We start from the raw sequence: 25,718 nt of genomic DNA on the forward strand, positions 1-25,718 counted from the left end.
GTCTCCTGGTGATGGGCCTGAAGTCACCCATCTGGTTTTCATGCCCAAGGTAGAACTAGAACTCCCCGTCTCCTGGTGATTGGTCCAAAGTCACCCATCTGGTTTTCATGCCCAAGGTAGAACTAGAACTCCCCGTCTCCTGGTGATTGGCCTGAAGTCACCCATCTGGTTTTCATGCCCAAGGTAGAACTAGAACTCCCCGTCTCCTGGTGATTGGGCTGAAGTCACCCATCTGGTTTTCATGCCCAAGGTAGAACTAGAACTCCCGTCTCCTGGTGATTGGCCCAAAGTCACCCATCTGGTTTTCATGCCCAAGGTAGAACTAGAACTCCCCGTCTCCTGGTGATTGGCTCAAAGTCACCCATCTGGTTTTCATGCCCAAGGTAGAACTAGAACTCCCCGTCTCCTGGTGATTGGCTCAAAGTCACCCATCTGGTTTTCATGCCCAAGGTAGAACTAGAACTCCCAGTCTCCTGGTGATTGGTCCAAAGTGACCCATCTGGTTTTCATGCCTAAGGTAGAACTAGAACTCCCCGTCTCCTGGTGATTGGTCCAAAGTCACCCATCTGGTTTTCATGCCCAAGGTAGAACTAGAACTCCCCGTCTCCTGGTGATTGGTCCAAAGTCACCCATCTGGTTTTCATGCCTAAGGTAGAACTAGAACTCCCCGTCTCCTGGTGATTGGTCCAAAGTGACCCATCTGGTTTTCATGCCTAAGGTAGAACTAGAACTCCCCGTCTCCTGGTGATTGGTCCAAAGTCACCCATCTGGTTTTCATGCCCAAGGTAGAACTAGAACTCCCTGTCTCCTGGTGATTGGCCTGAAGTCACCCAGCTGGCTTTCATGCCCAAGGTAGAACTAGAACTCCCCGTCTCCTGGTGATTGGCCTGAAGTCACCCATCTGGTTTTCATGCCCAAGGTAGCACTAGAACTCACCGTCTCCTGGTGATTGGCCCAGAGTCACCCATCTGGTTTTCATGCCCAAGGTAGAACTAGAACTCCCCGTCTCCTGGTGATTGGCTCAAAGTCACCCATCTGGTTTTCATGCCCAAGGTAGAACTAGAACTCCCCGTCTCCTGGTGATTGGTCCAAAGTGACCCATCTGGTTTTCATGCCTAAGGTAGAACTAGAACTCCCCGTCTCCTGGTGATTGGTCCAAAGTCACCCATCTGGTTTTCATGCCCAAGGTAGAACTAGAACTCCCCGTCTCCTGGTGATTGGCCTGAAGTCACCCAGCTGGTTTTCATGCCTAAGGTAGAACTAGAACTCCCCGTCTCCTGGTGATTGGTCCAAAGTCACCCATCTGGTTTTCATGCCCAAAGTAGAACTAGAACTCCCCGTCTCCTGGTGATTGGCCTGAAGTCACCTAACCGGCTTTCATGCCTAAGGCAGAACTAGAACTCCCCGTCTCCTGGTGATTGGTCCAAAGTCACCTATCTGGTTTTCATGCCCAAGGTAGCACTAGAACTCACCGTCTCCTGGTGATTGGTCCAAAGTCACCCATCTGGTTTTCATGCCTAAGGTAGAACTAGAACTCCCCGTCTCCTGGTGATTGGCTCAAAGTCACCCATCTGGTTTTCATGCCCAAGGTAGAACTAGAACTCCCCGTCTCCTGGTGATTGGTCCAAAGTGACCCATCTGGTTTTCATGCCTAAGGTAGAACTAGAACTCCCCATCTCCTGGTGATTGGTCCAAAGTCACCCATCTGGTTTTCATGCCCAAGGTAGAACTAGAACTCCCCGTCTCCTGGTGATTGGCCTGAAGTCAACCATCTGGTTTTCATGCCTAAGGTAGAACTAGAACTCCCCGTCTCCTGGTGATTGGTCCAAAGTCACCCATCTGGTTTTCATGCCCAAAGTAGAACTAGAACTCCCCGTTCCTGGTGATTGGCCTGAAGTCACCTAACCGGCTTTCATGCCTAAGGCAGAACTAGAACTCCCCGTCTCCTGGTGATTGGTCCAAAGTCACCCATCTGGTTTTCATGCCCAAGGTAGCACTAGAACTCACCGTCTCCTGGTGATTGGTCCAAAGTCACCCATCTGGTTTTCATGCCCAAAGTAGAACTAGAACTCCCCGTCTCCTGGTGATTGGTCCAAAGTCACCCATCTGGTTTTCATGCCCAAGGTAGAACTAGAACTCCCCGTCTCCTGGTGATTGGTCCAAAGTCACCCATCTGGTTTTCATGCCCAAGGTAGAACTAGAACTCCCCGTCTCCTGGTGATTGGCCTGAAGTCACCCATCTGGTTTTCATGCCCAAGGTAGAACTAGAACTCCCCGTCTCCTGGTGATTGGCCTGAAGTCACCCATCTGGTTTTCATGCCCAAGGTAGAACTAGAACTCCCCGTCTCCTGGTGATTGGCCTGAAGTCACCCATCTGGTTTTCATGCCCAAAGTAGAACTAGAACTCCCCGTCTCCTGGTGATTGGCCTGAAGTCACCCATCTGGTTTTCATGCCCAAGGTAGAACTAGAACTCCCCGTCTCCTGGTGATTGGCTCAAAGTCACCCATCTGGTTTTCATGCCCAAGGTAGAACTAGAACTCCCCGTCTCATGGTGATTGGTCCAAAGTCACCCATCTGGTTTTCATGCCTAAGGTAGAACTAGAACTCCCCGTCTCCTGGTGATTGGTCCAAAGTGACCCATCTGGTTTTCATGCCCAAGGTAGAACTAGAACTCCCCGTCTCCTGGTGATTGGTCCAAAGTCACCCATCTGGTTTTCATGCCTAAGGTAGAACTAGAACTCCCCGTCTCCTGGTGATTGGTCCAAAGTCACCCATCTGGTTTTCATGCCCAAGGTAGAACTAGAACTCCCCGTCTCCTGGTGATTGGTCCAAAGTCACCCATCTGGTTTTCATGCCCAAGGTAGAACTAGAACTCCCCATCTCCTGGTGATTGGTCCGAAGTCACCCATCTGGTTTTCATGCCCAAGGTAGAACTAGAACTCCCCGTCTCCTGGTGATTGGTCCGAAGTCACCCATCTGGTTTTCATGCCCAAGGTAGCACTAGAACTCCCCGTCTCCTGGTGATTGGCCTGAAGTCACCCATCTGGTTTTCATGCCTAAGGTAGAACTAGAACTCCCCGTCTCCTGGTGATTGGCCTGAAGTCACCCATCTGGTTTTCATGCCCAAGGTAGAACTAGAACTCCCCGTCTCCTGGTGATTGGTCCAAAGTCACCCATCTGGTTTTCATGCCCAAGGTAGAACTAGAACTCCCCGTCTCCTGGTGATTGGCCTGAAGTCACCCATCTGGTTTTCATGCCTAAGGTAGAACTAGAACTCCCCGTCTCCTGGTGATTGGTCCGAAGTCACCCATCTGGTTTTCATGCCCAAGGTAGCACTAGAACTCCCCGTCTCCTGGTGATTGGCCTGAAGTCACCCATCTGGTTTTCATGCCTAAGGTAGAACTAGAACTCCCCGTCTCCTGGTGATTGGCCTGAAGTCACCCATCTGGTTTTCATGCCTAAGGTAGAACTAGAACTCCCCGTCTCCTGGTGATTGGCCTGAAGTCACCCATCTGGTTTTCATGCCCAAGGTAGAACTAGAACTCCCCGTCTCCTGGTGATTGGTCCAAAGTCACCCATCTGGTTTTCATGCCCAAGGTAGAACTAGAACTCCCCGTCTCCTGGTGATTGGCCTGAAGTCACCCATCTGGTTTTCATGCCCAAGGTAGAACTAGAACTCCCCGTCTCCTGGTGATTGGCTCAAAGTCACCCATCTGGTTTTCATGCCCAAGGTAGAACTAGAACTCCCCGTCTCCTGGTGATTGGTCCAAAGTCACCCATCTGGTTTTCATGCCCAAGGTAGAACTAGAACTCCCCGTCTCCTGGTGATTGGCCTGAAGTCACCCATCTGGTTTTCATTCCCAAGGTAGCACTAGAACTCACCGTCTCCTGGTGATTGGTCCAAAGTCACCCATCTGGTTTTCATGCCCAAGGTAGAACTAGAACTCCCCGTCTCCTGGTGATTGGCCTGAAGTCACCCATCTGGTTTTCATGCCCAAGGTAGAACTAGAACTCCCCGTCTCCTGGTGATTGGCTCAAAGTCACCCATCTGGTTTTCATGCCCAAGGTAGAACTAGAACTCCCCGTCTCCTGGTGATTGGTCCAAAGTCACCCATCTGGTTTTCATGCCTAAGGTAGAACTAGAACTCCCCGTCTCCTGGTGATTGGTCCAAAGTGACCCATCTGGTTTTCATGCCTAAGGTAGAACTAGAACTCCCCATCTCCTGGTGATTGGTCCAAAGTCACCCATCTGGTTTTCATGCCCAAGGTAGAACTAGAACTCCCCGTCTCCTGGTGATTGGCCTGAAGTCACCCAGCTGGCTTTCATGCCCAAGGTAGAACTAGAACTCCCCGTCTCCTGGTGATTGGCCTGAAGTCACCCATCTGGTTTTCATTCCCAAGGTAGCACTAGAACTCACCGTCTCCTGGTGATTGGTCCAAAGTCACCCATCTGGTTTTCATGCCCAAGGTAGAACTAGAACTCCCCGTCTCCTGGTGATTGGTCCAAAGTCACCCATCTGGTTTTCATGCCCAAGGTAGAACTAGAACTCCCCGTCTCCTGGTGATTGGCCTGAAGTCACCCATCTGGTTTTCATGCCCAAGGTAGAACTAGAACTCCCCGTCTCCTGGTGATTGGCTCAAAGTCACCCATCTGGTTTTCATGCCCAAGGTAGAACTAGAACTCCCCGTCTCCTGGTGATTGGCCTGAAGTCACCCATCTGGTTTTCATGCCCAAGGTAGCACTAGAACTCACCGTCTCCTGGTGATTGGTCCAAAGTCACCCATCTGGTTTTCATGCCCAAGGTAGAACTAGAACTCCCCGTCTCCTGGTGATTGGTCCAAAGTCACCCATCTGGTTTTCATGCCCAAGGTAGAACTAGAACTCCCCGTCTCCTGGTGATTGGCCTGAAGTCACCCATCTGGTTTTCATGCCCAAGGTAGAACTAGAACTCCCCGTCTCCTGGTGATTGGTCCAAAGTCACCCATCTGGTTTTCATGCCCAAGGTAGAACTAGAACTCCCCGTCTCCTGGTGATTGGCCTGAAGTCACCCATCTGGTTTTCATGCCCAAGGTAGCACTAGAACTCCCCGTCTCCTGGTGATTGGCCTGAAGTCACCCATCTGGTTTTCATGCCTAAGGTAGAACTAGAACTCCCCGTCTCCTGGTGATTGGCCTGAAGTCACCCATCTGGTTTTCATGCCTAAGGTGGAACTAGAACTCCCCGTCTCATGGTGATTGGTCCAAAGTCACCCATCTGGTTTTCATGCCTAAGGTAGAACTAGAACTCCCCGTCTCCTGGTGATTGGTCCAAAGTGACCCATCTGGTTTTCATGCCCAAGGTAGAACTAGAACTCCCCGTCTCCTGGTGATTGGTCCAAAGTCACCCATCTGGTTTTCATGCCTAAGGTAGAACTAGAACTCCCCGTCTCCTGGTGATTGGTCCAAAGTCACCCATCTGGTTTTCATGCCCAAGGTAGAACTAGAACTCCCCGTCTCCTGGTGATTGGTCCAAAGTCACCCATCTGGTTTTCATGCCCAAGGTAGAACTAGAACTCCCCATCTCCTGGTGATTGGTCCGAAGTCACCCATCTGGTTTTCATGCCCAAGGTAGAACTAGAACTCCCCGTCTCCTGGTGATTGGTCCGAAGTCACCCATCTGGTTTTCATGCCCAAGGTAGCACTAGAACTCCCCGTCTCCTGGTGATTGGCCTGAAGTCACCCATCTGGTTTTCATGCCTAAGGTAGAACTAGAACTCCCCGTCTCCTGGTGATTGGCCTGAAGTCACCCATCTGGTTTTCATGCCCAAGGTAGAACTAGAACTCCCCGTCTCCTGGTGATTGGTCCAAAGTCACCCATCTGGTTTTCATGCCCAAGGTAGAACTAGAACTCCCCGTCTCCTGGTGATTGGCCTGAAGTCACCCATCTGGTTTTCATGCCTAAGGTAGAACTAGAACTCCCCGTCTCCTGGTGATTGGTCCGAAGTCACCCATCTGGTTTTCATGCCCAAGGTAGCACTAGAACTCCCCGTCTCCTGGTGATTGGCCTGAAGTCACCCATCTGGTTTTCATGCCTAAGGTAGAACTAGAACTCCCCGTCTCCTGGTGATTGGCCTGAAGTCACCCATCTGGTTTTCATGCCTAAGGTAGAACTAGAACTCCCCGTCTCCTGGTGATTGGCCTGAAGTCACCCATCTGGTTTTCATGCCCAAGGTAGAACTAGAACTCCCCGTCTCCTGGTGATTGGTCCAAAGTCACCCATCTGGTTTTCATGCCCAAGGTAGAACTAGAACTCCCCGTCTCCTGGTGATTGGCCTGAAGTCACCCATCTGGTTTTCATGCCCAAGGTAGAACTAGAACTCCCCGTCTCCTGGTGATTGGTCCAAAGTCACCCATCTGGTTTTCATGCCCAAGGTAGAACTAGAACTCCCCGTCTCCTGGTGATTGGCCTGAAGTCACCCATCTGGTTTTCATTCCCAAGGTAGCACTAGAACTCACCGTCTCCTGGTGATTGGTCCAAAGTCACCCATCTGGTTTTCATGCCCAAGGTAGAACTAGAACTCCCCGTCTCCTGGTGATTGGCCTGAAGTCACCCATCTGGTTTTCATGCCCAAGGTAGAACTAGAACTCCCCGTCTCCTGGTGATTGGCTCAAAGTCACCCATCTGGTTTTCATGCCCAAGGTAGAACTAGAACTCCCCGTCTCCTGGTGATTGGTCCAAAGTCACCCATCTGGTTTTCATGCCTAAGGTAGAACTAGAACTCCCCGTCTCCTGGTGATTGGTCCAAAGTGACCCATCTGGTTTTCATGCCTAAGGTAGAACTAGAACTCCCCATCTCCTGGTGATTGGTCCAAAGTCACCCATCTGGTTTTCATGCCCAAGGTAGAACTAGAACTCCCCGTCTCCTGGTGATTGGCCTGAAGTCACCCAGCTGGCTTTCATGCCCAAGGTAGAACTAGAACTCCCCGTCTCCTGGTGATTGGCCTGAAGTCACCCATCTGGTTTTCATTCCCAAGGTAGCACTAGAACTCACCGTCTCCTGGTGATTGGTCCAAAGTCACCCATCTGGTTTTCATGCCCAAGGTAGAACTAGAACTCCCCGTCTCCTGGTGATTGGTCCAAAGTCACCCATCTGGTTTTCATGCCCAAGGTAGAACTAGAACTCCCCGTCTCCTGGTGATTGGCCTGAAGTCACCCATCTGGTTTTCATGCCCAAGGTAGAACTAGAACTCCCCGTCTCCTGGTGATTGGCTCAAAGTCACCCATCTGGTTTTCATGCCCAAGGTAGAACTAGAACTCCCCGTCTCCTGGTGATTGGCCTGAAGTCACCCATCTGGTTTTCATGCCCAAGGTAGCACTAGAACTCACCGTCTCCTGGTGATTGGTCCAAAGTCACCCATCTGGTTTTCATGCCCAAGGTAGAACTAGAACTCCCCGTCTCCTGGTGATTGGTCCAAAGTCACCCATCTGGTTTTCATGCCCAAGGTAGAACTAGAACTCCCCGTCTCCTGGTGATTGGCCTGAAGTCACCCATCTGGTTTTCATGCCCAAGGTAGAACTAGAACTCCCCGTCTCCTGGTGATTGGTCCAAAGTCACCCATCTGGTTTTCATGCCCAAGGTAGAACTAGAACTCCCCGTCTCCTGGTGATTGGCCTGAAGTCACCCATCTGGTTTTCATGCCCAAGGTAGCACTAGAACTCCCCGTCTCCTGGTGATTGGCCTGAAGTCACCCATCTGGTTTTCATGCCTAAGGTAGAACTAGAACTCCCCGTCTCCTGGTGATTGGCCTGAAGTCACCCATCTGGTTTTCATGCCCAAGGTAGAACTAGAACTCCCCGTCTCCTGGTGATTGGCCTGAAGTCACCCATCTGGTTTTCATGCCCAAGGTAGAACTAGAACTCCCCGTCTCCTGGTGATTGGTCCAAAGTCACCCATCTGGTTTTCATGCCCAAGGTAGAACTAGAACTCCCCGTCTCCTGGTGATTGGTCCAAAGTCACCCATCTGGTTTTCATGCCCAAGGTAGCACTAGAACTCACCGTCTCCTGGTGATTGGCCCAGAGTCACCCAGCTGGCTTTCAGGTCTAAGGCGGGACTAGAACACACAACCCGAGCTGGGCTCTCCCTCTGGAGCCTTACGTGGGTGGCATATAAGTTTAACAAGTGAATGAAATGCCCTTCTCCTCCCTGTCTGTTGGCAGATGGGCCGCGTGGACAAGAATGTCCCTCTGGTGACTGGACATTCGGCCCCTGTGCTGGATATCGACTGGTGCCCTCACAACGACAACGTCATTGCCAGCGCATCGGAAGACACAACCATCATGGTAAGCAACGGTGCCAGCAGGATGTCACAGCCCTTCAGAGGTTTTGCACGTGGGTCGTCCTCGACTTACGACCGCAATTTCTGTTTTTAGTCGTCATTGTCATAAGTTGAGTCATTGTGGGAACGGACCCAACTTGACAACTGTTTTTCCCATGGATTTAAAATTCAAGTCATACGGTCGAAGCAGGTTGAACTACCTGGTTCTAATTGTGAATCCAGCTTAAAATAAAGGTAAAGCTTCCCCTCGCACATCTGCGCTAGTCGTTCCCAACTCTAGGGGGCGCTGCTCATCTCCGTTTCAAAGCCGAAGAGCCAGCGCTGTCCGAAGACGTCTCCGTGGTCATGTGGCCGGCATGACTCAAGGCGGAAGGCGCATGGAGCGCTGTTTCCTTCCCACCAAAGGTGGTTCCTATTTTTCTACTTGCATTTTTTATGCGCTTTCAAACTGGTAGGTTGGCAGAAGCTGGACAAGGAACGGGGGCTCACTCTGTTATGCGGCACTCGGGAATCCAGCTTAACTCATGGCATATTTTTTTTGCCGTATTTTGCCAGAAATGGGGCAGAAAGCCGCAAATTGTGACACTACAACCGGTCATAAAACAGGAGCACCCAAACTGCAATCTGGTTGACTGATTGGCGGGGGTGGGGCAGCGGTCATAAATTTGAATTTTGCCGGTGACTGACTTTTTCAGGGCTTATCGTAAACTCAAGCCGTTGTTAAGAGAAGGACGGAAGGTCGAGGACTAACTGGGTTTGGCGTCTTTGCTCAAAACAAGGATTGGAATTGGAGGTGGGTGGGAGCCTTTGACGAAGGCAGGGGTGTCCAAGCCTGGGAACTTTAAGACTTATGGACTTCAACTCCCAGAATTCCAGTTATTCTCTCCTCTCCTCTCCTGTACCAGTGATGGCAAACCTTTTTGGCACCGAGTGCCAAAACTGGAACATGCGCCCACCGGAGCACTGGAAACCCAAAGACCAGCTGGTGACAGCACATGTGCCCACAGAAAGTGGTCTATGTGCCACCACTGGCACAAGTGCCACAGGTTCACCATCACCGTTTTATATCATCCCATCCCATCCTCTAGTCTATTCCCATGATGGCACCTATGGCATGTGTGCTAGAGGTGGCACCCAGAGCCCTCTCTTTGGGCATGTGTTCTGTTCCGTTCTGTTCTGTTATCTGTTCTGTTCCATTCCATTCTATTCCTTATTCCATTCTATTCTTATTATTCTAGACTATTCTATTCCATATTCTGTTCTGTTCTGTTCCGTTATCTATTCTATTCTATTTTATTCTATTCTATTCCATATTCTGTTCTGTTCCGTTCCGTTCCTTTATCTATTCTATTCTATTCCATATTCTATTCTGTTCTGTTCCGTTCTATTCCGTTCCGTTATCTATTCTATTCTGTTCCATATTCTGTTCTGTTCCATTCCGTTCCTTTATCTATTCTATTCTATTCTATTCCATATTCTATTCTGTGCTGTTCCGTTCTGTTCTGTTCCGTTATCTATTCTATTCTATTCTATTCTATTCTATTCTATTCTATTCTATTCTGTTTCATATTCTGTTCTGTTCCATTCTGTTCCTTTATCTATTGTATTCTATTCTATTCTATTCTATTCCATATTCTATTCCGTTCTGTTCCGTTATCTATTCTATTCTATTCTATTCTGTTCCATATTCTGTTCTGTTCCATTCCGTTCCTTTATCTATTCTATTCTATATTCTATTCTGTTCTGTTCCGTTCCGTTATCTATTCTATTACATATTCTGTTCTGTTCCGTTTTCTATTCTATTCTATTCTATTTTGTTCCATATTCTGTTCTGTTCCATTCCATTCTGTTCCGTTATCTCTTCTTTTATCTGTTCCGTTCTGTTCCATTCCATTCCTTATTCTATTCTATTCTTATTATTTTATTCTATATTTCTATTCTATTCCATATTCTGTTCTGTTCTGTTCCGTTTTCTAGTCTATTCTATTCAGTTCCATATTCTGTTCTGTACCGTTCCATTCTGTTCCGTTATCTCTTCTTTTATCTGTTCCGTTCTGTTCCATTCCATTCCTTATTCTATTCTATTCTTATTATTTTATTCTATACTTCTATTCTATTCCATATTCTGTTCTGTTCTGTTCCCTTCCGTTATCTGTTCCGTTATCTGTTCTGTTCTACTCTGTTCCTATTGTTATTCTATTCTACTCTTTATTGTACTGTATTCTTATTCCTATTCCTATTCTTGCCAATCCACTCCCTGCACTGCACCAGCCTCTTCCTCATTTCTCGGCTGGGCAAACCAAGCATTTGCAGTTGCAGAAATTTTCAGGGGCGAAAAACCCAGCAGTTATTCCTTTCCTCGTCCGAGCTGAGCCAGAGCCCTGGGACTTTTTCCAAGCTCCCCAGGAGCAGCCTGGGCTCCGTACTGGCACTGCAGAAAATCAAAAGCAGTTAGTCAGCACCCAGAGTCAGCAAAATGCCCGCTGCGGAGGGCGCTAGGGCGTCCGATCCGCTATCCCTTTCTCCGTTGGCACAAAGAGAAAGGAGCGATTTCCCTTTTCCGTGGCTGTCTGTCCGAGGGCCGGCATGAGGGGTGGGCTTGGGACCCCAGGCCCAGTCTGGGAGCTGGCACCTTTTCCATGGGCATGAGGCAGCATTTTAACGCTAAAAATAGCAGCCAGGACTCAGCACCTAAGAATAGACCTTTCCGTGCAGGAGGCCAAGAGGAGGAAGGGATGGGCAGCTCAACACACACACACACACGGGCGCATTTCCCCCTCTTCTTTTGTGCCCCCAAGCCAGCTTTTGTGAAGAGCAAACACTTTGGGTGTGATGGAAAAGTGTCTCTGCTGGCAACAGAGAGGGTGGGTGTTTCAGAGGCCCCCTTTCCCCCCCCCCCAGCCTCGCTCGGATTTAGTGGTGCCAGCAGCGTAACTGTTGATGGATGCATGTAAAAGGTTTTGACATGTGAGAATTGAACTTTCTTAAGGACACGGCTCTCTCGGAGGGGGGGGGTGTCTCAGCCTTGGCATCTTCACATGGGTGGACTTCCACTCCCAGAATCCCCCAGCCATCATGCTTTAAGAGGGAAGGACGTCCACTCCCAGAATCCCCCAGCCAGCATGCTTTAAGAGGGGAGGACTTCCACTCCCAGAATCCCCCAGCCAGCCTGCTTTAAGAGGGAAGGACGTCCACTCCCAGAATCCCCCAGCCAGCATGCTTTAAGAGGGGAGGACTTCCACTCCCAGAATCCCCCAGCCATCATGCTTTAAGAGGGAAGGACGTCCACTCCCAGAATCCCCCAGCCATCATGCTTTAAGAGGGAAGGACGTCCACTCCCAGAATCCCCCAGCCATCATGCTTTAAGAGGGAAGGACGTCCACTCCCAGAATCCCCCAGCCAGCCTGCTTTAAGAGGGAAGGACGTCCACTCCCAGAATCCCCCAGCCAGCATGCTTTAAGAGGGGTGGACTTCCACTCCCAGAATCCCCCAGCCATCATGCTTTAAGAGGGAAGGACGTCCACTCCCAGAATCCCCCAGCCAGCATGCTTTAAGAGGGGAGGACTTCCACTCCCAGAATCCCCCAGCCAGCCTGCTTTAAGAGGGATGGGCTTCCACTCCCAGAATCCCCCAGCCAGCCTGCTTTAAGAGGGGTGGACTTCCACTCCCAGAATCCCCCAGCCATCATGCTTTAAGAGGGGTGGACTTCCACTCCCAGAATCCCCCAGCCAGCCTGCTTTAAGAGGGATGGACTTCCACTCCCAGAATCCCCCAGCCAGCATGCTTTAAGAGGGGAGGACTTCCACTCCCAGAATCCCCCAGCCATCATGCTTTAAGAGGGGTGGTCTTCCACTCCCAGAATCCCCCAGCCATCATGCTTTAAGAGGGAAGGACGTCCACTCCCAGAATCCCCCAGCCAGCATGCTTTAAGAGGGGAGGACTTCCACTCCCAGAATCCCCCAGCCAGCCTGCTTTAAGAGGGATGGGCTTCCACTCCCAGAATCCCCCAGCCAGCCTGCTTTAAGAGGGGTGGACTTCCACTCCCAGAATCCCCCAGCCATCATGCTTTAAGAGGGGTGGACTTCCACTCCCAGAATCCCCCAGCCAGCCTGCTTTAAGAGGGATGGACTTCCACTCCCAGAATCCCCCAGCCAGCATGCTTTAAGAGGGATGGGCTTCCACTCCCAGAATCCCCCAGCCATCATGCTTTAAGAGGGGTGGACTTCCACTCCCAGAATCCCCCAGCCATCATGCTTTAAGAGGGGTGGACTTCCACTCCCAGAATCCCCCAGCCAGCCTGCTTTAAGAGGGGAGGACTTCCACTCCCAGAATCCCCCAGCCAGCATGCTTTAAGAGGGAAGGACTTCCACTCCCAGAATCCCCCAGCCATCATGCTTTAAGAGGAGAGGACTTCCACTCCCAGAATCCCCCAGCCAGCCTGCTTTAAGAGGGATGGGCTTCCACTCCCAGAATCCCCCAGCCATCATGCTTTAAGAGGGGAGGACTTCCACTCCCAGAATCCCCCAGCCATCATGCTTTAAGAGGGGTGGACTTCCACTCCCAGAATCCCCCAGCCATCATGCTTTAAGAGGGGAGGACTTCCACTCCCAGAATCCCCCAGCCAGCCTGCTTTAAGAGGGATGGGCTTCCACTCCCAGAATCCCCCAGCCATCATGCTTTAAGAGGGGTGGACTTCCACTCCCAGAATCCCCCAGCCATCATGCTTTAAGAGGGGTGGACTTCCACTCCCAGAATCCCCCAGCCAGCCTGCTTTAAGAGGGATGGACTTCCACTCCCAGAATCCCCCAGCCAGCATGCTTTAAGAGGGAAGGACTTCCACTCCCAGAATCCCCCAGCCATCATGCTTTAAGAGGAGAGGACTTCCACTCCCAGAATTCCCCAGCCAGCATGCTTTAAGAGGGAAGGACTTCCACTCCCAGAATTCCCCAGCCAGCATGCTTTAAGAGGGAAGGACTTCCACTCCCAGAATCCCCCAGCCATCATGCTTTAAGAGGGGTGGACTTCCACTCCCAGAATCCCCCAGCCATCATGCTTTAAGAGGGGTGGACTTCCACTCCCAGAATCCCCCAGCCATCATGCTTTAAGAGGGGTGGACTTCCACTCCCAGAATCCCCCAGCCAGCCTGCTTTAAGAGGGATGGACTTCCACTCCCAGAATCCCCCAGCCAGCATACAACATGGGTGGACTTCCACTCCCAGAATCCCCCAGCCAGCCTGCTTTAAGAGGGGAGGACTTCCACTCCCAGAATCCCCCAGCCAGCCTGCTTTAAGAGGGATGGGCTTCCACTCCCAGAATCCCCCAGCCAGCCTGCTTTAAGAGGGAAGGACTTCCACTCCCAGAATCCCCCAGCCAGCGTGCTTTAAGAGGGATGGGCTTCCACTCCCAGAATCCCCCCAACCAGCCTGCTTTAAGAGGGGAGGACTTCCACTCCCTGAAACCCCCACCTAGCAGGCTTTAAGTAGGAGAACTCCCACTCCCAGAATCCCCCAACCAGCATCCTTTAAGAGGGATGGGCTTCCACTCCCAGAATCCCCCAGCCAGCAGGCTTTAAGAGGGGAGGACTTCCACTCCCAGAATCCCCCAGCCAGCGTGCTTTAAGAGGGATGGGCTTCCACTCCCAGAATCCCCCAGCCAGCAGGCTTTAAGAGGGGTGGAGTTGGTCATGGTGTGAAGCCCTGAGAAACTTGTAGTATCTCCCTCAAACCCCAGTTCATCCTCAAAAGGCGGCCTCGCTCCCTGTTTTGATGTGCCAGGTGTCAAAACCCCGAATTCCCGATGGATCTGACAGGCGCCAAGTTGGTGGATCTCCGAGAGTTGAACAAACATTCCGAAATCTGAGTTCAAATCTCCATCTGTGTTGCAGCTCTCTTTCAGCCCTTTCTACCTCTCAGAGTTAGCCACAGGGCCCATATCAAATATTTTGGTTTTTTTTTTAAGATTAAGTAATGGGTTTTTTTCCCCCTTGGGGCAGAAGAGAATAGGAGCAACAGGCAGATGTCCCGGTCTGTTTCACATCTCCAGGTGTGAAGAAAAGGTGAAAAAAATGAAAACATCTGCTGATTTATTTCTATTTTTAGCTGCATGTGAGGCCGATGCCCTCACGGTGTTAAACCCTGGATGAGCTAAGCAGGATCAGGTGGATTGGAGTGGGGGCTACCAGGTGATCCCAGGGTTGTAGCGAAGGGGAAAAGCAGAGACTAGCCACGTCCCCAATGTTGCATGGACCATCCTGGGAGGGCAACAGGCGTGGGGCTCATGTATGTTGATTCCTCTGTGGCGTGTTAACAAAAAAAAAAAAATCTGGGGTGCAGTCAAGTTTTCTGGGGGTGGGCAACATCTGTGGGGTGCAGTGCTGTGGACTGGAGGGGGCAGAAATTTCACATAAATGTTTGGGGGGGGGAAATGAGGCCAGTGTGGGCATCCATCTTTGTAGCAGTGGGTGTGGCTTAAGAGAGCAGGAAAGGATTCCTTTGGCTTTGGAACTCCCTGCCTCAAGAAAGTGGGCTGATCGTCTCACTCCTGGCCTTCAGGAAAGCTAATTCAAGGTGGCGAAATTATCTGCTGCCTTTACATTACATTTAGCATCATGAAAAAGTCATTGGTATTTTATTTTTATTTTATTATTTTATTTTACTTTATTTTATTTTATTATTTTATTTATTTTATTTTATTTTAATTTTATTTTATATTTTATTTTATTAATATTTTATTTTATTTTATATTTTAATTTATATATTATTTTATTTTCTATTTTATTTTATTTTATATTTTATTTTAATTTAATTTATTTACTTTTATTTTATTGGACTCTATTTTATGTAATCCATTCTATTTTATTTTATTATTTTTGTTTTATTTCACTTTATTTTTTATTTTATTCCCTTTTATTTTATACTTTATTTTATTTTTATTTATATCAGTTAATCAATGGATAAACAATTAACCAGTGGAACAGACGTTGCCTCCTGAAGTTGTGAATTCCCAAACACTGGAAGTCTTTAAGAAGATGTTGGATAGCCATTTGTCTGGAACGGTATAGGGTTTCCTGCCTAGGCAGAAGGTTGGACTAGATGACCTCCAAAGTCCCTTCCAACTCTGCTATTGTATTCTAAGTCCTCAATTTACAATCTTTCATATGATTACCATTCCAAGGTACAACAGCACTGGAAAAAGTGAGTTATATGATCGTTTTTCACACTTACAACCGTTGCGGCCTCCCCACCATCAGGTGATCAAAACTTGGTCTCTTGGCAACTGATTCATAGCTATGACGGTCATGGATCCAGAGATCACATGATCCCCTTTGGCGACCTTCTGACAAGCAAAGTCAACAAGGAAACCAGAATCACTTAACATCTGTGTTACTAACTTAACAACTGCAGTGATTCACTTAACAACGGTGGTAAGAAAGGTTGTCAAGCACGGCAAAACTCACTTAACAAATGTCCCACTTAGCAACATAAATTTTGGGCTCGATTATGGTCGTAAGTCGAGGACTACGTGTGTACTGCTCATCTCACTACTACCGGCAACTTTTAGCCAAGAAATGCAAGAAGTTTTCACTTGACTCGTACAGCGGCCGTTTTCTCTCCCTCCAGGTGTGGCAAATTCCAGATTTCCTGCCGCTGCGTAACCTGACAGAGCCGGTGGTGACCCTGGAAGGGCATTCCAAGCGGGTTGGCATCTTGACTTGGCACCCCACGGCCCGCAACGTCCTACTCAGCGCAGGTAAGAGACTCTCCACCCACCTTGGCCGCTTCCAGTGGGATGGAGGTCCTCAGGTTAAGGCAGTGTTTCTCAACTTCAGGAAACTCTTAAGGTGGGTGGACTTCAAGTCCCAGAAAGCTTTGCTGGCTGGGGAATTCTGGGAGTTGAAGTCCGCCCACCTTAAGAGTTCTTTTGTTGAGAAACACGGATCTACATAGAAGCCAGATGTTTTTACAGAACTTTTTAAGGCTATTTTCAGGCCATTTTTCGGGCCATTTTCCTGCAATTTTTCGACCATTTTTGGGGTCCAAAAATGGCCTGAAAACAGGCTGAAAACAGCCTGAAAATGGCTCCCAAAACCGCCAAAAAAAGAGGCCATTTTGGGGGGTGTTAGGCCGTTTTTGGCCCAAAAATCGTATGGAAAATAGCCCAAAACCTCCCAAAAAACAGCCTGAAAATGGCCCTAAAAACAGCCACGAAACAGGCATGTGCACACCGGCCAGCTGGTTTTCAGGTTTCTGGCGCTCCAGTGCATGCGCACGAATGCATATTCCAGGTTTGGGCACTCAGTGCCAAAAAGGTGCACCATCGCTGCCCTAGGGACTAGCATCTTAACTCCTTCTTTTAAAGGAAAATAAAAAACAGTCTCAGTTCTTCCCAGGTTAATTATTTGGCAGATCTCGCTTCTTTCTTCCTTGACTTTAAAAAATTGCAGTGACTTATCTGCTGATCTGTTTTTATTTTTTATTGAGTGGATGGATGGATTTGAGATTTATAAGGCTGTGTGATTCAGACAAAGTGATTCTGGACTCAGGTCAACACAAACACTCAATACACAGCAAAACACACACACACACACACACACACACAAGCTATTCTCCAAGGCCCCTGAAGGCCAGAGAAGGAACTGAACAAGGAGAGATTCAATCTGGAAATAAGGAGGAATTTTATGACTGTGGGAACTACTAACCAGTGGAATGGCTTGCCACCAGAAGTTGCTGGAGCTCCATCCCTAGAAACTTCCAAGAAGAGACTGCCATTGGTCAGAAATGGTGTAGTAGGGTATCGTGGCTGAGCAAGGGGTTGGACTAGATGACCTACAAGGTCCCTTCCAACTCTGTCAATCTGTATATGCCAGCCTGTTTCATTATGAAATTTCATTGCAGTGAATGCATCTTAAACATAAAAACATTATAAACATCTAATATACAATTTAAGTTCAGCCATGATTCAAATGAGGTTTAGATCAGACTGCAAGATAGTTTTGCAGAAATGATGCTCCTAATATATGACTGGTTTTCTTTTGAAACGTGGCTTGAGGCTCATGAATCAATTAGGGCATCTTTCGGAAACCTGACATACAGCTAGTCCTAGACTCACAACATTCAATGACCGTTCAGAGTTACTACGGCGCTGAAAAAAGTGACTTGGGACCAGGTTTCACACCTACGACGGTTGCAGCATCCCGGTGGTCACGCAATCCAAATTCAGGTGCCTGGAAACTGACTCGCACTTATGATGGTCACAGCGTCCCGGGATGATGTTATCGCCTTTTGCGACCTTTGGACAAGCGGAGGGCATGGGGAAGCCAGATTCATTTAACAACCATGAGACTGACTTAACAGCTGCAGTGATTCACTTAACAACTATGGCAACAAAGGTCGTAAAACAGGGCAAAACTTATTTAACAACCATCTTGTTTAGCTACATATTTTGGGCTCAACTATGGCCATAAGTTGAGGACTACTGTAAACCTGTCCCTGGAGGTAAAAATCTAACCTAATTCCATTGACTCACATTTATGACGGTCGCCATGTCCCGGGGTCACGTGATCCCCTTTTGCAACCTCCTGATGAGCAAAGTCCATGAGGAAGTCAGATTCGCTTCACGGCCGTGTGACTGACTTAACCAGTGAGCCGATTCACTTAACGACCGTGGCAAGAAAGGTCATAAAATGAGTCAAAACAAGAAATGTCTGAGTTAGCGACATAAATTTTGGACTCGATTGTGATCGCGAGGAGGACAACCTGTAATGGGGAGGGGGGCAGGGGAGGGGTCCTGGCTCCTTCCATTGTGTCCTGACGCCTTCTTCTGGGTCAGGGGGTGACAATGCCATCATCCTCTGGAACGTGGGAACTGGGGAGGCCCTCATCACGCTGGACGACCTGCACACCGACGTCATATACAACGTCTGCTGGAATCGCAATGGCAGCCAGATTGTCACCACCTGCAAGGACAAACACCTGCGAATCATCGACCCACGGCAGCACCTGGTTGTGGCTGTGAGTAAGACGGGCCGAGGGGAGGGTGGGAGGGTGGGACTGCCTCAACTGCCCCCAGCATGTGGGGTAGAGGTGAGTTTCTCTTCCTTAGTTTGGCATCTTCTGGGTGGCTCAGATCAGCGTTTTCAACCCTGGCAACTATAAAATGAGTGGACTTCCACTCCCAGAATCCCCCATCCAGCCATGCTTTAAGAGGGGAGGACTTCCACTCCCAGAATCCCCCATCCAGCCATGCTTTAAGAGGGAAGGACTTCCACTCCCAGAATCCCCCAGCCATCATGCTTTAAGAGGAGAGGACTTCCACTCCCAGAATTCCCCAGCCATCATGCTTTAAGAGGAGAGGACTTCCACTCCCAGAATCCCCCATCCAGCCATGCTTTAAGAGGGAAGGACTTCCACTCCCAGAATCCCCCAGCCATCATGCTTTAAGAGGAGAGGACTTCCACTCCCAGAATTCCCCAGCTAGCATGCTTTAAGAGGGAAGGACTTCCACTCCCAGAATCCCCCAGCCATCATGCTTTAAGAGGAGAGGACTTCCACTCCCAGAATTCCCCAGCTAGCATGCTTTAAGAGGGGTGGACTTCCACTCCCAGAATTCCCCAGCCATCATGCTTTAAGAGGAGAGGACTTCCACTCCCAGAATTCCCCAGCCATCATGCTTTAAGAGGGAAGGACTTCCACTCCCAGAATCCCCCAGCCAGCATGCTTTAAGAGGGGTGGGCTTCCACTCCCAGAATCCCCCAGCCACCATGCTTTAAGAGGGAAGGACTTCCACTCCCAGAATCCCCCAGCCATCATGCTTTAAGAGGAGAGGACTTCCACTCCCAGAATTCCCCAGCCAGCATGCTTTAAGAGGGGAGGTCATCCACTCCCAGAATCCCCCAGCCAGCATGCTTTAAGAGGGGTGGGCTTCCACTCCCAGAATTCCCCAGCCATCATGCTTTAAGAGGGGTGGACTTCCACTCCCAGAATTCCCCAGCCATCATGCTTTAAGAGGGGTGGACTTCCACTCCCAGAATTCCCCAGCCATCATGCTTGAAGAGGGATGGACCTCAACTCCCAGAATCCCCCAGCCAGCCTGCTTTAAGAGGGGAGGTCTTCCACTCCCAGAATCCCCCAGCCATCATGCTTTAAGAGGGAAGGACTTCCACTCCCAGAATCCCCCATCCAGCCATGCTTTAAGAGGGGAGGACTTCCACTCCCAGAATCCCCCAGCCAGCAGGCTTTAAGAGGGGAGGACTTCCACTCCCAGAATCCCCCAGCCAGCGTGCTTTAAGAGGGGAGGACTTCCACTCCCAGAATCCCCCAGCCAGCATGCTTTAAGAGGGATTCATTTCATTTTATTTCATTTATTGGATTTGTCAACCGCTCCCTCTCCCCAAGGGGACTCGGGGCGGTGTACAGACAGAATAAAATACATTATATACAACGATTACAAAACCCCATAAAAACAAATTAAACACAAGTCTGTACAATAGTGCAAAAATTAGTCAGATTAAAACCAAATTAAAATACCCCAAAATTTAAAATACCCAGCCAGGAGAGTTGAGGGATTAGGTCATAATTGTGATTGGGCCAGGCCAGTTAATTGGAACAGGTGGGTCTTGAGTTTCTTACGAAAGGAGCGGAGATCAGTAATGGTTCTAATGTCAGGGGGGAGGTCGTTCCAGAGGGTCGGGTCCATCACAGAGAAGGCCCTACTCCTGGGCGTCGCCCGCTGGCATTGTTTGGCGGACGGCACCCGGAGGAGTCCCTCTCTGAGAGCGAATTGGTCGCAGGGAAGTATGGGGTAGGATGCGATCCCGCAAATAACTAGTTCCTGAGCCATGGAGCGCTTTAAAGGTGAGAATCAACACCTTGAAACGCACCCGAAAAGCTACAGGCAGCCAGTGCAGCTCGCGCAGGAGAGGTGTTACATGGGAGTACCTAGTACTCCCCATAATTGCCCGCGCGGCCGCATTCTGGACCAGCTGCAGCCTTCGGGTGCATCTCAAGGGAAGCCCCATGTAGAGAGCATTGCAGTAATCCAGACGGGACGTCACAAGGGCATGAGTGACTGTGCGAAGGGCGTCCCGGTCCAGTAGGGGGCGCAATTGGCGCACCAGGCAAACCTGGTGGAACGCCCCCCTAGCCACGGCCGTCACATGGTCGTCCAGCGACAGCTGCGCGTCTAGGAGGACGCCCAAATTGCGCGCCCGGTCCACGGGGGGGAGTTGCTCACCCCGAATGGCCAGAGATGGAACCCACTGGCTGAACCGGGGCACCGGTAGCCACAGCCACTCCATCTTGGAAGGGTTGAGCCTGAGTCTGTTGTCGCCCATCCAGACCCGTACGGCCTCCAGGCACCGGGACATCACCTCGACGGCTTCGTTGGGGTGGTTCGGGGTGGAGATGTATAACTGAGTATCATCGGCATACAGATGATACTCAACCCCGAAACCTCGAATGATCTCGCCCAGCGGCTTCATATATGTGTTGAACAGGAGAGGTGAGAGCACCGAGCCCTGTGGCACCCCACAAGTGAGTGGCCTCAGGGTCGACCTCTGCTCCCCTGCCAACACACATTGCGTCCGTCCGGAGAGGTAGGAGGAGAACCACCGCAGCACGGTGCCCCTCACCCCCAGTCCCTCCAGGCGGCGCAACAGGATACCATGGTCGATGGTATCAAAGGCCGCTGAGAGATCTAATAGGACTAGGATGGAGGAACAACCCCCATCCTTAGCCCTCCAGAGATCATCCACCAATGCGACCAAAGCCGTCTCCGTGCTGTGACCGGGCCGGAAACCGGACTGGCGCGGGTCTAGATAGTCAATTTCCTCCAGGTGACGAGGGAATGTTGCGCCACCACACTCTCTACAACCTTCGCTAGGAAGGGAAGGTTGGAGACAGGACGATAATTGGCAAGCTCTGATGGGTCCAGGGAAGGCTTCTTAAGTAGGGGCCTCACCACCGCCTCTTTCAAGACAGCTGGCAAGGACCCCTCACTCAATGAAGCATTCACTAGTCCCAGGAGCCAGCCTCGTGTAACCTCCCAGGCTGCCAGTATAAGCCAGGAGGGACACGGGTCCAGTAAACATGTGGTGGCCCTCAGTCGCCCGCGTAACCTGTCCATGTCCTCGGCGGCAACAGAGTCAAACTCCTCCCAGAATGGTCCCTCAAGACTCGCCTCCGACGTCACCCCTGGATCGCTTAGGGAGACCCATTCGCTCCGGATCTGAGCGATTTTATCCTGCAGATATTCCCCAAATTCCTCTGCTCTACCCTGTAGAGGGGCTTCCCGTGGCCTCTGTGAAAGGAGGGAGCGGGTCACCCGAAACAGGGCGGCAGGGCGGTTTTCTGCGGATGCAATAAGAGTGGCACAATATTGACGTTTGGCCACCCTTAATGCCACAAGGTAAGTCCGTAAGTAGGCTCTTACCTGTGTTCGGTCAGATTCGGAGCGTGAGGATCTCCATCTGCTCTCTAGGCGTCTCTTGTGGCGCTTCATCACCCTTAGCTCCTCGGTAAACTAAGGCGCCAGGGTGGTTCGCTGCCACCGGAGAGGCCGCAAAGGTGCAACCCGGTCCAAGGCCCCGGCCGCCGCACTATCCCATGCGGCCACCAGGTCCTCCATCCGGGAGCGGGTCAGGGCTACAGGAAATGGCCCAAGCTCCATCTGGAACCTATCTGGTTCCATCAGTCGCCTGGGGCGGAACCAACTAGGACCTTCTGGTTCCACCTCCCCGCGATGGGGGGTAGCGCCTGGGAAGTCGAGCCGGAGAAGCGAGTGCTCTGACCATGACAGGGGTGTAATAACTAAGTTCCCTATTCCCAGATCACTCATCCACTGGCCAGAGACAAAAATAAGGTCCAGCGTGTCCTCACTCGTGTGTGGGGCCCTGAATTATTTGGGTCAGGTCCATGGCTGTCATGGAAGCCATGAACTCCCGAGCCGCCTCGGATGACTCGCCCGTCGACGGCAGGTTGAAATCCCCCATAACTAACAGCTTGGGGGTTTCAACCGCCATCTCTGTGATCATCTCGAGGAGCTCTGGCAGGGCCGCTGATGCATAGCGAGGAGCCAAGTATACAATCAGCATGACCAACTGACTCCCTGGGCCCCATCTCACACCAAGAGACTCACACCCGGATATCTGTGGTACAGTGAACTCTCTCGGTTCTAGACTCTCCCGTAAAATTACCGCTACCCCACCACCCCTACCCCAGGCCCGAGGCTGATGGAATGCATGGTATCCTGGTGGGCACATTTCCACGAGGGATAAGCCCCCCTCGTGGCCCAACCAGGTCTGGACCTCAACTCCCAGAATCCCCCAGCCAGCATGCTTTAAGAGGGGAGGACTTCCACTCCCAGAATCCCCCAGCCATCGTTCTTTAAGAGGGGAGAACTTCCACTCCCAGAATCCCCCAGCAAGCATGATTTAGGAATTGAGTTTTTTGCCCTCCCCTGTGCCTTCAGCCACCCCAGCCAGATAAGCTAAATCTGCCCCTGGTTGTGGGTGTCTGCCCTTTGAAATGGGGGGTCTGCTTCTTTGGGGGGTGCTTTGGGCTGATTGACCTCTGCTAATGGGCTTGATCTAATACAGGCAGTCCGCAGCTTACAACCGTCCATTTAGTGACTGTTTGAAGTTACAATGGCACCGAAAAAGTGACTTGGGACTGTTTTTCACACTTACGACCATCCCTAGGGTCACGTGATTTACATTCCTATGCTTGGCAACTGACTCACATTTATGACGGTTGAAGCGGCCCGGGATCACAGGATCCCCTTTTGCGAACTTCTGACCAATTAAGTCCATGGGGGAAGCCTGATTCGCTTAACAACGGGGTGACGAACGTAAGAACCGCAGTAATTCATTTAAGAACTGCCACAAGGAAGGTCATAAAATGGGGCCAACTCACTTAACAAATGTCGCACCTAGCAACAGAGATCTTGAGTTCAGTTGTGGTTGTAAGTCCAGGACTACCTCTACAGTGTTTCTCTACCTTGGACACTTCAAGAGTGGAGGACTTCCGGTCCCAGAATCCCCCAACTAGTCATCTTTAAGAGGGGGGGGAGCTTCCACTCCCAGAATCCCTCACTGTGGCTGGGGAATTCTGGGAGTTGAAGTTCCCCCATCTTAAAGTGCCCAAGGGTGAGAAACATTGCACTAATGCTTTGGGGGTGCCGTGTCTGTGTGATCTAACCCACTAACCCTTGCTCCCAGGAGACCCTCAAGCCCCATGAGGGGGCGCGTCCCGTCCGCGCCATCTTCCTGGCCGATGGCCGCGTCTTCACCACTGGCTTCAGCAAGATGAGTGAGAGGCAGCTGGCCCTCTGGGACTTGGTACGACTGGCTGGCATCCGGAGGGGCAACTCACGCCTGGGGGGGGTGTCTCTGGGGAGAGAGGAAGGGGTGTATGGGGGCTACGGGTGGATATCTTGACCTTTGACTCCACAGGAGGAGGAGGAGAGGAAGAACAGAATGCATTAAGATGGGTGGACTTCAACTCCCAGAATCCCTCAGTCACCAAGACGGGTGGATTTCAACTCCCAGAATTCCTGAGCCAGCATGGCTGGCTCAGGAATTCTGGGAATTGAAGTCCACAGGTTGTAAAGTAGCTATAGTTGCCCACAGTTGGGTTAGTAGCAGTGTGTATATCCCCCTCGGCGTTCCTCGTCCTCGTCCCTCTGGCCAGCCGCCGACTCTGTGCCCCCGCCGGCCCGTAACGCTTTCTTTCCCGTCTGCCAGGAGAGATTGGCGGCCCACGAAGGAATGAGACCCATGCGCGCCATCTTTACCCGCGAAGGACAAATCTTCACCACGGGGTTCACCCGGATGAGCCAGCGGGAGCTGGGACTCTGGGACCCGGTAGTCGGGCTGCATGGTGTGGACTCTCCCCCAAACACCCCCCCCCTGGGAACTCGGGCATTGCATTTACACATACACCCACATAAATACATCCCCATGGAAGTCAGAACTGCAAAGGTGCTGAAAGTGAACCTCAAATTTGCACACACAGAAATGTACAGATAAATGTACACACAGAGAAATTTTCAGAGAAATTTACACACAGAGAAATTTTCAGAGAAATTTACACACAGAGAAATTTTCAGAGAAATTTACACACAGAAATTTTCACAGATAAATGTACACACAAGAGAAATTTTCAGAGAAATTTACACACAGAGAAATTTTCAGAGAAATTTACACACAGAGAAATTTTCAGAGAAATTTACACACAGAAATGTACAGATAAATGTACACACAGAGAAATTTTCAGAGAAATTTACACACAGAGAAATTTTCAGAGAAATTTACACACAGAGAAATTTTCAGAGAAATTTACACACAGAAATTTTCAGATAAATGTACACACAAGAGAAATTTTCAGAGAAATTTACACACAGAGAAATTTTCAGAGAAATTTACACACAGAGAAATTTTCAGAGAAATTTACACACAGAGAAATTTTCAGAGAAATTTACACACAGAAATGTACAGATAAATGTACACACAGAGAAATTTTCAGAGAAATTTACACACAGAGAAATTTTCAGAGAAATTTACACACAGAAATGTACAGATAAATGTACACACAGAGAAATTTTCAGAGAAATTTACACACAGAGAAATTTTCAGAGAAATTTACACACAGAAATTTTCACAGATAAATGTACACACAGAGAAATTTTCAGAGAAATTTACACACAGAGAAATTTTCAGAGAAATTTACACACAGAAATTTTCACAGATAAATGTACACACAGAGAAATTTTCAGAGAAATTTACACAGAGAAATTTTCAGAGAAATTTACACAGAAATTTTCACAGATAAATGTACACACAAGAGAAATTTTCAGAGAAATTTACACAGAGAAATTTTCAGAGAAATTTACACACAGAAATTTTCACAGATAAATGTACACACAAGAGAAATTTTCAGAGAAATTTACACACAGAGAAATTTTCAGAGAAATTTACACACAGAGAAATTTTCAGAGAAATTTACACACAGAGAAATTTACACACAGAAATTTTCACAGATAAATGTACACACAGAGAAATTTTCAGAGAAATTTACACACAGAGAAATTTTCAGAGAAATTTACACACAGAAATTTTCACAGATAAATGTACACACAAGAGAAATTTTCAGAGAAATTTACACACAAGAGAAATTTTCAGAGAAATTTACACACAGAGAAATTTTCAGAGAAATTTACACACACAGAAATTTTCAGAGAAATTTACACACAGAGAAATTTACACACAGAGAAATTTACACACAGAGAAATTTACACACAGAGAAATTTACACACAGAGAAATTTACACACAGAGAAATTTACACATACACCCACATAAATACATCCCCATCAAAGTCAGTGCTGCAAAGAGGCTGAAAGTGAAC

The 25,718-nt window shown here is 49.6% G+C and overlaps 1 protein-coding gene across 1 annotated transcript in view; it reads left to right on the plus strand.

The window, feature by feature from the left end:
• CORO6 (coronin 6) overlaps positions 1-25,718 on the plus strand; it is a gene marked incomplete at its 3' end in the record, with an annotated part of 49,348 nt that overhangs the window by 17,723 nt on the left and 5,907 nt on the right. The window contains exons 3-6 of the mRNA XM_081943952.1: positions 8,200-8,322; positions 15,938-16,067; positions 18,147-18,328; positions 23,533-23,652. Coding sequence (XP_081800078.1) covers positions 8,200-8,322; positions 15,938-16,067; positions 18,147-18,328; positions 23,533-23,652 — 555 coding nt within the window. The remainder of the gene's footprint in view (positions 1-8,199; positions 8,323-15,937; positions 16,068-18,146; positions 18,329-23,532; positions 23,653-25,718) is intronic.

The sequence above is a fragment of the Natrix helvetica genome, assembly GCF_964273705.1.
Source record: "Natrix helvetica genome assembly, chromosome: 2".
Taxonomy (NCBI): domain Eukaryota; kingdom Metazoa; phylum Chordata; class Lepidosauria; order Squamata; family Natricidae; genus Natrix; species Natrix helvetica.